General features: G+C 35.3%; 1 protein-coding gene across 4 annotated transcripts in view; it reads right to left on the bottom strand.

Annotated features, from left to right (window-relative positions):
- The window catches only part of Cpeb4 (cytoplasmic polyadenylation element binding protein 4), a 64,921-nt gene that overhangs the window by 29,238 nt on the left and 20,620 nt on the right, over positions 1–15,063 (bottom strand). For all 4 annotated transcript variants that reach the window (XM_074058614.1, XM_074058615.1, XM_020183742.2 and 1 more), the window contains exon 2: positions 14,064–14,145. In XM_074058614.1, the coding sequence (XP_073914715.1) occupies positions 14,064–14,145 (82 nt within the window). The remainder of the gene's footprint in view (positions 1–14,063; positions 14,146–15,063) is intronic.

Raw genomic sequence — 15,063 nt, 5'->3', positions numbered from 1 at the left:
CAACTGAATCTATTTGGTGGGTAAAATTCAACCTTTGAAGGCTCTTGATATAAATATAAAAAGGACTGCCTGGTCAGCAGTCCTGCTCTTAAGGGCCATTATGACAAGAAAGGTAGTAGTCTCTGGAGGCCAGCTGTGGCATTTGGAGCTAGAAGCCTGGCATACATCATGCAGAAGGCATAGGCTATATTTGGTGACATGACTCAGCCTAGCCAAATATAGACAACTGATACAGTGTGACTCTGAGGGACTACACTACCAAAGTCTGTGGTCTAGAGAAGATCCATACACCAAAGACAATTCTGTGCTAGGCAGTATGTGACTTGGAGAACCAATACTTAACAAACAGATGGGCTTAGAATAAGGAGGTGAGGAGTACTCTAAAGAACAGTATGTACTACCATATTCTTTTAAGATTCTAATTAAGCAACCTCATCAAAAACATGAAAAGAGACAAGACTAAAAGGAAATACTCTTATATTAGCAGTATATATGTGAATTACTTTCATAATTATATAAAAATTATTTTCTAAAGAGGAACCCAGATATTATTGCTACTGGTAATTCAGCAGGAAATGGTACAACAAATGCTGCCATTTTAAACACAAACACTGAAAAATATCAAATGTTCTATAATGCTGTTAGATTTCATGCTGTGACCTTCTCTTTTTCAGTCATGCCAGCATTGTTGGTGACATGGTATAGGCCAAGGAACAATAATAAACAATAACTCTGCAAGGCTGTCTGAAATACAGTCATATAGTTCTTTTACAGTGACAGGCAGCATGAAATTCTAAGTTTTTTTTTTTTTTTTTTTTTTGACTGGCTCAAGTTGTAAGACCTTAGATGTTTCAAAGGAAAAGGAGGGAAAGCATTTTCAGTGAACACCATTAAAAATTTCTAACCCATGCACATATGAATATATTTGCAATTGTTAATTAGAGGTGCTCCTCCTACCTCTGCTCCTGATAATTTCATTTAATTCACATCTGAGTAAATCAAAGCTAGACCACAATACATACTTTTTCAAGGGTGTATTCCTTACTCTATACCTCTGTTGTTTTTACCAGCACTGCCTGAGATTTGCAGCAAGATGGCGCTGTGGAGATCTGGACAACATTAAGCAAGGCTCAAGGCATGTAATAAATTTACTATGAATATCAACTTTATACGTATACAAACACAGAACAACTGTCAATATGAAATAATATAAATTTAACATGTTATTAACTTAATGAGGATAATTTTTAATAACTTATACTATTGACTTAAAAATAACTTCCCTAATCCAAATTAGCAATCTTATTCTACCCTCTGACCTACTGGGCCTAAAACCAACTTCCCATAATGATATTTCTATGGAAAATCACAAAGGAGAAACTGGCTGGGACTGATATCAACTGAATTGTTTTGTTCCCTCTTGAAGAGCCATTTAAAATTCACTGAACACACACACAGAGTTTAGGCTAAACAAAAGCCTTCTATGGGATGAATTTGGCTTTTGGTGTCAAAGCCAGGAAAAAATCCTTTAATTCAAACCCTTTCCTATCTCTCCACACTGCCATTTCCCTTCTCATATTAGGCACCCCAGTCATTTAGATCTACTGATTCACAACCTCTATTTCTGGGTTACTTCCTCTGTCGAAGGCCTCCTCTTGCTGCCAGCCAATGTCTCACCATTCAAGGGCCTGGAAGCACCCTAATGCAGGAAGTTCCTCTTAGGTCTAGGGGAAGTCTTCCCTACACCAAGTCACCTACCTCTGATTCAGATAACTTGTATATTCAACACAGCACCCTTAATACTTATTACTATCTTAAGTTACTTATTTTCAGCTATCTTTTCTTCTAAGGCAGAAAAGTGTTTGAGAGATTTCTGAATCTTGCATCACAGAGAACAGAGCAGAGTAAAGTGCTCAATAAACAGCTGTTGAATGAGTGAATAAAACAAAGTGAAAAGGGTAGAATCACACTCTCATCTTGCAACCTACCCCATATTACATAACTAAATCTCAGGAAAATAAAGCTTGCATTTCCATTTACTTTACAAAAGCTTCTGTCAGACACTCCTGAGGCAACTTTTTGCAGAATACCAGGAAAAAGTCCCCCAATGTGCAGCAGGTACATATTAATCCCTTCCTCAGTGATAAGCCAGAGATAACCAATGATTTTCCACCTGTGAGAGTAAGGAAGGAGGAGGATTCCTTTTGACTTCAAAGTACCAAAATGGAACCTTGGGGAAGGGAGTGGCAATCTGGGGAATTTTTCAGTTTCAGAGAAATGAAAGTTTGCTAGTGGTCCCTTCCCTTGCCGCCTCCCTCTTCCCTCCACTTCCCTTCCCTCCCCTCCCTCCTCTCCCCTCTTCCCTTTCCTCCTCTCCCCTTCCCTTCCCATCCCTTTCTTTTCTTTCTTTCATTCTTAAACAACCAGGGATATAATTCTTCCTTAGGGAGGAAAGAGGGGGAAAAACCCTATCCCTTAAAGCAGAAGGATTTTAGGAACGGAAAACTTTGAAAATTCAACTTTCAAAACTTCCTGTTAATTAAACCAGGGAGGATCTTTAATACCAAAACCTCAAATTTAATTTTTAAATTGTGACAGGGAATTGAAAAACAGATTGTAACAGTGGCAAAGAAAATTTTTACAGGAAAAAGTCAACAGAATAAGTTTCTGTAGATTGAGAAAGATTTCATGTAAAGGAAAGATTTGAGTATACTTCAAGGCAGGTGCAAAGTTGCAAGATCTAAAAGCGCCTAAGAATTCCAGGCAGAAGAGAATGTCTAGAGAGAAGCTAGCAAGGAGCTGACCCAACTAAGGAATTCAAAAGATTTCCTACTGCCAGGAAAGCTAACAACAAACCAGCAGGCAGGAAGGCTATTTTTATCTTTGCCAGAAGCCTTCTTACTCTGGACACTACATTTAGAGGACACAGCAACTTGCCTTAAGAGGATGTTAGAATTCAGTGATTAATGGCAAATTTTTAAGTTAAAAAAAAACCAAAAACTAAGTATAGTTTTTGTTCAAACTGAACTAGCCAAAGATGGGCTTTTTTAAAGGTGGATAATATAATGGAAATAAAAGTAGAAAAAACAGACCAAAGGGTAGTAGAAAAATGTAAGTAATCCAGAAAAAAACGAAGGCAATAAATCAAAATTCCCCTACCTTGCAAAAAGGTCGATTAAAAGAAGCAAACTTTGTGAGAGGTAAATTTTAAAAGAACCATTGGAAAATATGAACAATTTTAGAACTGCCTCCAAGATAAAAACTATTTTTAGAATAATCTATCTGTTCTGAAATGAACACTAAAAAAAAAAAAAAAAAGATGAACATATGACATCCCTAGCAACCCTAGGTTAATTCATTGTAAATGACTGAGAACTTTGAGGATAAGAGAGAAAAAAGTAAGGGAAATCTAATTACGCATTGCTTTGGCTGATAATAGAAACTTAAAACAGTAAGTTATTTCCTTATTTATAATCATTATTTATAGAATAAAATGGTACTCCTACACTGATGGAACACCTGCCCTCAAAACTGGTCACTGGAGTCCAATTCCCAAAAGTAACAGAGTTAAATTACTAGTTGGCTCTTTGTATGTGGACATAACCAACATCTCTAATCACTTATTTGATATAAAATCAGATGACTTTTGGAACCTTTATGAAGAATGTATTTGAATTTCATACTTGATCTAAGAATTTTACTTTTTGTTATGTTTCAAAAGATCCAGTCTCTATTTTCTTCTATAAATACTCAAGGCTTCTTCATTAGCCTTCAAAATTAAATAGTAAACAAGCTGTTAAAAGATTTCTGCTAATTACGTGGAGAACAGGAAAAGGAGGAGTCTTCACTTTTAGTGCCTAAAAGACTGCCTTGCACACAATAGACGCTTAGTGTATACATACTGAATGGATGGCTTCAGGCAGCTTTGGACTTTCTGGACATACCCAAAGTATAATGGCGGAAGGGTGAGAAGGGAGTGCAGCGTATCAGAATCACCCAGGAGGAAACAAGGTTGAGGTCCCATGACAGAGCTGGTAAATCAGAATCAGGAGAGAGAATGAGCCAATGTAGTCAAGTTCCCTGAGTGATTTTGTCTTGACCTCCACCCTTCAATAGGAAACAAGCAAGTAAGAGAACCAAATCTTATTAAACTCCAAAACTGAAGAAATGTTAATGCCTACCCTATTGAAGAATACTAAGCCAAAAATGTTATAAGTGCTCCTATGTTTGTTTTCCTCTTAAAGGCTAAGTGATAAAGATGTAAGTAAGCCATTGAATCAGGAGCAAGGGGCTGTGTGTTCCTCTCTTGACCCTTGAGGTACCAGAAAGCTCAGTGACTACAGAAGCTATGGCATCTGATATTCAGGTGTTTCCAACTATAAACTGGAGACCATAAAATTCAGATCAAATGTTTTTGTAAAGATTTAGGTTACAGACAATTCTCAGAGACAATACTGAGTAAAAGAGAGTGTCTGAAGTGCTGTTTGACTTAGAACTGGCTGTTAACATTGCTATACATCTGGAATGTCCAGGACTACCCACCAAAAAGAAAAACACAGGAGGAGTGTCTTTCAATCTACCTAGGATATCAATCTACCCACATAGGATAGGCTCAAATGTTTGTGGAGCTGGGATTCAAGTAGAAGCTAAACGTCAGATGCTTTCAAACCATATGGCTTAAGGAAGGCTTTAGCAGTACCTGTCTCCTCCGCCTATCAAGAACTACCAAGTTACACAATGCCAGGATATCCCCATATTCTTAGGCCTGCCTCAAAGGGCAAAAATACTGGCTTCAGATGTCAAAGATGAAGGTCCAAAATGCTATTTGGTAGAGATAACAATCTAGGATAAGGTAAATGACTCCTCATTCCTGCTGTCCTCCTTCTCACCATTCCTTTTATTACTTTTTTATTCTATGCTCTTTGTGGTAACAGGGAGCATTCTGATGGCAGAAACATAAAGCAGAATGATTAGACAAGATCTCTAGAACAGTATTTCATAACCTTTTATAACTACTAAGACCTTCTTTGAGCAAAATATTTCATAGAGGCTTTCCTGCATAACCACGGAAGACCTTCCTACCCCATCTTCACCCAGTAAACACAAGTAAAACAACTAAAAACTTAACAAAATAACCTTAATAACAGTATGAATTCAGCAACACCTCTAAATATTATAACTTCTGTATATCAGCATTCACATGCTTTTGGAGGATAATCATGTACACGTAATTGACATATTTATCACTTAACTAAAATGCTTGGTCACAAATGGGTTCATAGGCTCCTACATCTGAAAAGGCACATGGTCCACAAATGCAGACCAAAAACATTTCATGAGGCCAAGTTTAAACAACGGTTTCCTAAACAGTTTTAGGCCTATCTCAAAAAAAGAAAAGACGTAGTCTAGAAGCAATGCCTTCAGGCAACTAACTAAATTTAATTGATTTCTGGCTACATATTTTCTACAAGAGATCTACTCAATATTAAATACTGTGACAATTATGCCCACGATATTCATGTGCTATTTTTAGTCATTAAACAATAAAACTTTCCATTTTATAATGTAAAACTATATAGAGTTGCCGATAATTTAAAAATCATTAAGTTCAACCCTTCATTTACAGGTGAGGAAATCAAAGTCTAGACAAAAGTGAAATTAAGGCCACACCACTGGCTAGTAGCTAAGCCAGGTTTGAACACAATCCTAAATGTTTCCCCTTTATTTCTTAATGTTTCAGGAAGTCTATTATATACTAACAACTTTTGACCATTGCAATAAAGAAGTTAAGCAAGTGATTCAAACATTTCTATTTATTCAACCGTGCCAGGCATTTATTATTTGTAATATTATAGCCAGTAGAAGTTAGTTTTTTTTTTTTTTGGGGGGGGGGGTTTGGTTTTTTTTTTTTTTTAGGCTCTTATACTTCAATTAATCCTGGCTCTTTGGATAGTCTCTGTATTGTTGGCTTCTCCAGCAGTAAAAAGTCTTCTAATTGGTTGATTCCTCCTTCTTTTCCCCAATGTACAGCAACTGGCATCTTCCCAACAGGATTCCAAAGAGATTACGGAATTGCTTTCCCCATTCAGAGTTCCACTAATGTCCTTAATGGACTGGTTACCAGGTAATACCCGGAATACAACAAAGCCTGGCTTTTAGAACTGAGTGCACTGGTGTGAGACTGAATTCAGAACCAGTCAATTAGACAAAATAATGAAGCCCACAATCAGCATGGCCAGCTCAATATACTTTTCAAAGACTAGTAACTAGTTGAAAACTAGTTAAAACGTCATCCTTAAACAAACTGTACTGTTGAATAGTAACAAATTGACTGTTCTTTTTTTTTTCTTTCCTTCCTTCCTTCCTTCCTTCCTTTCCTTCCAGGTTTGACAGTGAGAACAGAGGCAACGTTAGAGAAAAAAGAAATTCACAAATCAGGTACATGCAGCTGATAAATTAATCAACTGCATACAACATTCAGGTAGAAATTCCATGCATATCAGTAAGTAATAATTTTTGTGGTACAACTATGAACCGTTTCCTCCTTTCCTGTTGCTAAATTGAATGCACAGAGAATCCCGGATATTTTTATGACAGCTATAAATCAGGCAGCATTGCTTTCCCTCCCCCAAAGTCACCCAATAACAGTCCAGGATTATATAACAGGATCAAGGAAGGTCTTAAAACCTACTATAGACAATAAAGAACTTATTAAACAGATATTAGTATACAGGGCTGTTTTAGTAGCTGCCAGGAAACAAGGCAGCAAAGTCGTCCTTCTATATAATTTTATAGAAATCTAATTGAAGGAAAAAACAGAAAATGTGACACTATCAAAATGTACACAATACACGTTTAATCAAAACATGGAGCATGAGCAACACAGAGCTCTATAAATGTTCTAGACCCTGTTATATAAATATTAGAGACTTGTCTAATATTTATCATTGGTAATCTGCTGACAAGGCCTTTCAAAACAGCTTACTACTTAAATGTCACTCAGATGTTACTTCTGAATGGAGAATACTTCTTTTTGTCTGTTTACTCTGGTAAAGCCTATGCTTATTTAAGTTATACCCAATACTTAATATGACAACATAAAACATTAAAGGAAAATACTTGTTAATCTATTTGACTATTGCTTGTTTTCTGATTAATTAGCTCTAAGTGTTCTTTTACCAATCCCTGCCCCAAGTGTGTGTCAAACCAAATTAAGTCACAACAGCCTAAAAATAAGAGCCTTAATACAACTCAAAAAAATGTTAATGAGGTAAATGAATCTTTTTAAAAAATGTTTAAGATCTTTAAACTTCTAATAACATAAAAAATGTATTATTACTTTCCCCTGCCCCTCTTTATTCTCACCTCTCACCAGATAAAATCAGAGTTGTCACAATGTTTTAAGGTGACTGTGACCACTCAATTTTCACAGACCCAAAATAGGATTCCTTGTGGGCAATGTTCTAGATGAAAATAAGGGGGCCTGCTTAAGTAATTATGGACTCACATCACAGATGACATAAGACAAATTCTCCCTTTGTGACCACTGCTCATATGATCACTATTTTCAGCTTATGTGCATAAACAGGGCTCATGAGGATCTGGCCAGCACAGAAGATGGGTTCAGTGCAAACTGAGTTGGTTTCAGTTCAGAGGCAGAGTAAAGAAGATCTCAATTCAATTCTAAACAAATCAACATTCATACTTCACTTTTTTTCTCTCCCTGACGGTTTCCCTTTCCCTCATCCCATTTAAAAAGAAAAACAAACCAAAAGACAAAAACAACAGCATGTCCAAATACACAAAAACAGTCTCACTGTTCAAAGTCCACAAGCTCTGTTCAGGTTGGGCCAAGAAGAATTCAATAAATTCTGATCAAAAGAAAACCAGAAGGCAGGGAGTTGTTCTGAATTAAGACTAGGCCCTGACCAGTAATAACACAAAGAAAATCATGCCACACGAATGTTCCGTGTTCTTCCTCACAATAGAAGTTACCTCAACACAGAAGCCCAGGTCCCATCCTATGGCATAACAAAATCAGGGCAGAAAAGACTGCTCAGAATGTTCCATGTGCTAGCCAGGAGAGGGAAAGTGCAGAACAAGAGGAGATACTCTTCATCTCTAAATAGTCACACACAAAGTTAACTGTAGTCCAGTTTAAATTATACCCTTTGTGATGCACCTCACTCCATCACTCATGAGACTTCCAGAAGGAAGACAATTTTCAACTCTCCAGAGACCTCAGCGGCTCCCCTGCCCTGTTGTTTGAATTATTTGGTATCACCCACACAGAACAAGAGTGAACCAGCAGAGTTTAGGAAGTCTCTGGCTGGGCATGCAAGGCAGCTGTCTGGCTGAGTTTGAATCCTAAACACATGTAATATTTAAAGATTCCCCAATTGCCAGAAGGCATTTGATACCACATAGCAGTAATTGATTTGGAAGGAGAAATCTGATTATGAGTCCAACTAAAATTAGCTAATTTGCATTGTGCCTTTCCTTTCTTCTTTGTGATACTTTGGGTCGTGCTCCACTGTATGTCCCTTAAAGGAAAATGCCTATGTACCCCCTTAAAAAGGGCGGGGTTAGGGTTAGCATTATCTGTTCTCAAATTGCCACAGGTAAACCCATTTAAATAGAAAAAGGTTAAATAAGACAAAAATGACATCTCCCCCACACACCATCCCTACTTAAAATAAAGCTTTCTAATATGAAAGCAATGGAACCTATTTTAGGAGTTCTTTCATTTTTGATAATTTTATTATGTCAAAATTATTTCAAGTTTATAACATGACATAACTTAAATGACAAAATTTAGTACTATATTCAGCAACTCCAGGCAGGTTTCTAGAAGTACCTATGTCTACATGAAGTCAATATGCATTCTAAAACATCAGAATATCAGTATATATAATGTGTTATCAAAAATAAAGAACTAAGTGATAGCAATGTGGAATATGGGAATATTAAGAGAACTATGTATCAAAAGAAAAGGCTTCCCAGATATTGTTTGTTGTATCTTTTTTTTTAAAAAAGCATAAATTCATTCTCTCCCAACTACATACAGAATTTAAGTAATTGTCCCAACAGTTACTCTTTTATGGTGGCATAAAAGAATATTACAGGAAATTAAAGAAATAAGTTTTTGCATTAAACTGACTTTCATGATTTTTTTCTAAAGAGATTATACATTTTTTACTTAGCAACAAAGAAAAGAGGCACAGATGGAATCATCACTTGCCCACTCATTTAAGCATTTGTTTCAGACAAATTTACAGTGATGAAAAATAGCAGGGGAAGGGCCTCTAAATTTAATGTATAAAGAAAAAATTTCAAAAGTGCCTTAAAATGGAATGTCACAACACCTTTGGCAATCAGGAATTAAAAGCAGAGCACTTTTGGAGTAGATCCACAGCTCTCAAATTCTTATGAAATGAATGCATGAAGCCAGTGAGGCAGTAATGTGTTTCACTGTATAACATAAGCCCACTACTTACTCTACATATGCAATAGGTTTCTTAAGCACGTGGGGATATATAAAAGACTGGCACTCTGAACAAACTTGCATTTCTGAATCCAATCATTATTGTTTACATTCAAATTAAGCATTTGAAATGCCTAAAACTCACGGAAATTGTGGTTGATTATGTTGAGCCTCCCCCTTTTAAAAACTGAAAGCAAGATATGTTCTAAAACAATGTGAGGAAAAAAAGATCTCATCTTCACCATATTCAAAGGAAAAATACAATGATATTCTGACTCAATTTAATTAATATGTAAAGAACAACTACAATGCTTTGACAATTTACAGATTGCTTTTGTTCTCACAATAATTTTGCTGTCTCTTTGCTTCCTAGTGAAATGAATCAAACTATATATATTAAATCACTTGCATGTATCAGATTTAAAATATTCAACCACTATCATGAAATTGTGAATTGTTCTATTCTGTCTGACATCTGATCATTTTGAAGTACTATTTTTTTGTCTCTTTATTCCTCTATTCCATAAACTACTTCTTCTTGGTTTATTCCTGCACTCATTTATTCCCTTCACACACAGGGGAAAAACACTCCATAATTTTTAGAGATCTCTCTTACTATATACACTAACGAGAACATGGCTTCATGACTTTATTTCACTGTGTCCAGCCTTTGCTTCAGAAGGCTGAAAACAGATGTACTCACGTGTGCTTTTAATCTATTTCATGCTGCTCAATTTCTAAATAATAAGTACCAATTTCACAGGCAAGAAACACCCCCCCCCCAAATTACAGTAAATTACAATATTCCCAAAATAACTATCTGGGCATGTACAGAAGTAAAATATTTTTCTGTCCAGGAGAGGAAAATTCTTTTTGTCTTGTTTTGTTTTTTTTTTTTTGACAGTACTGGGGATTGAACCCAGTACTCATACATGCTAGGCAAACACTCAACCACTGAGCTACATCCTAGCCCCCAGGAGAGGAAAATTCTTGATAAGCCTAAGAATACTGTAGCATTGCAGAAGCTGCCACCGGGGAGATCAAAATTCACAATCAGTCTGTAGTTCAGGTTCTTGGCTTATGAGACTGGGTATACGGCAAAGAAAATGAAATCGCTCTCTGGGGGAAGAGCTTCTGTGGATTGTCACTGGCATTGATTATGGAGAAGGCAATACACAATTTCCAGGATAAAAATAACACATGGACCTGCCAGCTAACCAGAGAGAGACACAGAGATAAAGCACCCTTTTCCTCACCAAAGAGCTAAAATGGTAGCAGCTTAAAAATTCTTAGAAAAACAATTTTAAAATAAATTGTGAAAAAAATGATATAAATTATAAGGTGAAGACTAAGTCCTGCTTTTGAACATTAGTTAAAAAAAAAAGATAAAAGGTTTCCAAGAAACCAGCTGGGATCAAAAACATATTCATAAGGAAATTCAAAAACTGTATTTGAAGGTCCCTAGGCATATCAAGCATCTTGTTCATTGATGGCAAAAGTAAAAATTTTAAACTCCATTACATTAGGGAAGATTGTTTTCCCAAACAGAATATTCAAATTCAGTTTTCTGGCTTTTTCTTTTTCATTTAAATTAATATAAGCTATAGCAATAGATTCAACTTACAGTTTTTATATCAATCTTAGGCTTTACTATTTGAACACAAATACCAACCAGGTATCTATAAGATGAGGCCTTACAAATGAGAAATAAAAATAACTGGGGTTATTCAATTTTATGAAGTTATTTCTAACAAAAAATGAACCCAAATGTAACATTTGCCTTCACGTGATGAAGTCTTTTAAGCACAATTCTCAAATTAATTCTTTGAGTTTCTACTTTCGAGAGGCAGATTGTTCTCTATTACTCTCACAGAATTAATGCTATATTCTATTTCCTACTCCTAAGAAAGCAGAACACTGAGAGAACTATCCATCTATTTGTTTATTTACTTAATTACTTTCAAAATGAATTGGCAAGTTTTAGATAGCTATTTTTAAAAGACAGCATGCTTTTTAAGGTACTCAAATTTGATTATCACCTTTAAACAAAATCTCAAAACAGAATCACTGATAAAATCAAGCACAGTATTCCAAAACTATCTAAACCAGATGAGAGTTTGGTAAGAAATAAAGTATTCCCTGAGCAGGCTATATTTTGGTAGTGACAGACCACTATGAGGTAGTTATTTTTTAACAAAAGGCCGAGCACAATTAGAAACTGGCATGGAAGGACTGTGTACTCATTTAGACATGCCTTATTGCCCTTGGAAGGAAAAAACACACAAAGTTCATTTAATACCTAAATTTAAAGTGAAACTGATTTTCCCATTTGATAAGCATGAAATAATATTCTAGTAATGATCTTTATCATTTCTTGAGTGTCTTCTATGAAGCTGAATTTTCAGATATGTCCTGTCATTTAAACATCACAACCACCACAAACTGTTGTGGCAGAGTGGCAATTTAAGTCCAGATCTGATGCCAATACCCATGGTCGTCCTGCTCTGACATGCCACCTAGTAAAAATCACAAGTTTACAAAACCTTTATGTTCCCAAATGAGATCAATCACATATAAATTTTTCTATCACTTAACTTTTGATTATCCCTATAAAGAGGTTTAATTTAGGTAAAAACTGGTGAGAATAAATTTAAAGGATAATATAGAAAGTGGACTTTCTTTCTAGCAAAACTAGAAGAAATGACATATCCCAGTTAAACTTGATCAACCAAGAAAATCCTGAAGCTAATTCTAAAATAATGTGTACAAAACTCTCTAAGCACTAGTTAGAGGCTCTTTAGAAATGTCACATTAACAAATTGTATCTAGTTCTGTTTGCTACCTCTCTGATAATCAGAGAAAATTGATTTCTAATTACTTATTATCCCTATTATGTGCATAAAATTACTGAAGGAATTAAATACACTAAGAACAAATGTCCTTTAGCTACTTCTTTTTACTTAGCTTTTAATTTTGAAATAATTATCGATTCATAGCAAGTTGCAAAAGGTAGTACAGGGAGATCCTCATGTACCTTTTATTCTGTGTCCCCCATTGGCGACACCTTACATAGCTATAGTACAAACCAAGAACCTGACATTATACAATCCACAGAATTTACTCAGATTTCTCCTTGAACTCCTTTTTAAGAGTACAGTTTTGCTGGTGCTAGAAATAATGGCCTTAGATTCTCTTCCCTTTTATGATGAGAAAACAGAAAGTGGAAGAGGCTTAAAAACTAAGCAGTCAAGTGCTAAAAAGTAGCAAAAATCAAGCCAACTTTGGTGCCTGGAATGGCTCAAGCAGTAAGAGCACCTGCCTAGCAAGCAGCAAGTGTGAGGCTCTGAGTTCAAATCCCAGTGCTACAAAAAAAAAAAGAAGAAGAAGAAAACAATTTTGAGAGATCATGTTTTCTCAGATATAGAACATTCTCCAGAATCCTGTAAGGAATTCAGTAAGGACTTTTCAAAACATTCTTAAAGACCTTCAAAATATTCTCATTTCCAAGTTATCTCATGAGGTGTATTCATATTTTTCACAAATTATCTTTCATTTCTCCAGAACCCCCCAAGTTTTCCTTATTAAAAAATTTAGCCCGACTGGTCTGTTGAAAAATTCTGAAATTTTAGTGCATCAGTAATATAAACTCAAATGAAACCTAGGCCAAACTGGTTACCACTTGAAGCAGCAGGCTACCTTGCCCCTTGACCTCAGAGCAAAGCTCTAACACTGGCACAAAGCAGGTTCATTAAACACTGAATGAATGAATTAAGTAGAATAACCAACTACACCAAACATTTCACATTTCTTGAAAACAAGAAACCTGCTTTCTAGTAAACTAAGATTGTTGTGAAGAAAATGCTTTATTTTGTGGAATAGTTTTGAGGAAAGCTAAGGAAGGACCCTTAGAGAACATCTAAGACATTAAAAAGAACATGCCAAGCCCCTATCCCTCTATGGTGGGTCCCAAACATCTGTATTTTATTTTTAAATCTCCTGGGTGATCACAAGTCCCTTATCATACAGGTGAAGAAGAGGCCTTGCCAAACTGACTGTTTTATTCAAGATAACACACAGCTGGTCAGTAAGAGTCCAAGTAGGAGCAGCACTATTTCTCAACATAATATATAGAAAAAAAAAAAAAAATTATGAAACTTATTTTGTGATACTGTTGGCTATTTTAAAAACTGTGAAATAAGGCAAAAGTCTACCAACATTTGAACTCTTAATGATATGTAGTCACTGTGTAAATAGACAGACATATACATTTGGAGTACTGAGAGCACTGAGAAGTTTTTGTCCAAGCTATAAAAAATGAAGCATTGAAGCATATGGTCCATGTTTTCCAGTTAACTGTCTACTCCTAGCAATTAGTTCTCTTGTAGTGTGATGGGTCTGCTGTAGATGTTCATCAAATATATTTGATTTTTTAACAAAAGGAAGTCCATGTGTAAAACCGATGAAACTTACTAGATACAAAATATGACTCAATAACAGTTGCCATATTGCACATTAGATTACATAGATAATATATTTGTAATTATTTACTATAACGGAATAGTTATATTTCTCAACCTACCTTTAATGGAATCGTTTTCAGCTCTCATTATGTCAATGAGTGAACTCTCCAGTGAGTGCATGTCAAACGTCCTGGGGCGATCCTGTAAACACAAACAACCACAAGCCACTTTAAAAATAGTATACATAAAAGACAAAAACAGGTTACACTTGATGAAACATAAATTTGATGGAATAAAAAGAAGCAAGTTCATTCCCTTTCTGTATCAGATACATTAGTACTAAATGTTATTACTAACACTTCCCAGCCACAAAAGTACATAAGGTTCAGTAGAGAGTGATTTGATTTCTAACAATAATTTCAACAAAAGCATCACTTTTATTCATAAAGCATAAAACATTAAAATGAATCTCCATGTTAGTTAAGAATATTAAATAATATAAAAGAAATTCTTAATCTTCTGCCACTGATTAGGACTGCAGCAATATGGGAGCTTTCCAAGCTTGTTCCAGCAGTAATGTAACAAATTGGAAACTATTATGTGCTACTCAGAAAAACTATACCTTTTTATAAGCCAAGATTTGAAAACAGTCATCAAATTTCTGTTAGGCTGCTAAGTGGTAAAGTATTCCAAAATAATTATCACTGGGAAATTATGAAAAGACCAATTATACCCTTAATGAAAGAAAAAAATGATTGATTTATCTATATATTACTAAGGGTGTCCTCAAATGCTAATGATTCACCTTATCTAAAGATTTTTTAAGGTATTTGTCAAAAAAATAAATACAGAACTACCATATGATCCTGCTGTACCACTCTTGGGCATGTATCCAAAGACTGTAAATCAATATGCTAGAGATACCTGTGCACCCAGGTTTACAGCAGCACTATTTATAATAGCCAAACTATACAATCAGCCTAGGTTCCCAACAACTGATGACTGGATTAAAAAAAAAAAGTGGTACATATATATAATGGAGTATTATTCAGCAATAAAAATTAAAATTATATTGTTTGCAAGGAAAATGGATAGAACTGGAGATCATGATGTTGGGCA

The sequence above is a fragment of the Castor canadensis genome, chromosome 16 (genome assembly GCF_047511655.1).
Source record: "Castor canadensis chromosome 16, mCasCan1.hap1v2, whole genome shotgun sequence".
NCBI lineage: Eukaryota > Metazoa > Chordata > Mammalia > Rodentia > Castoridae > Castor > Castor canadensis.
The sequence above is the reverse complement of the archived record's forward strand: the minus strand, read 5'-3'. Positions and strand labels throughout refer to the sequence as shown.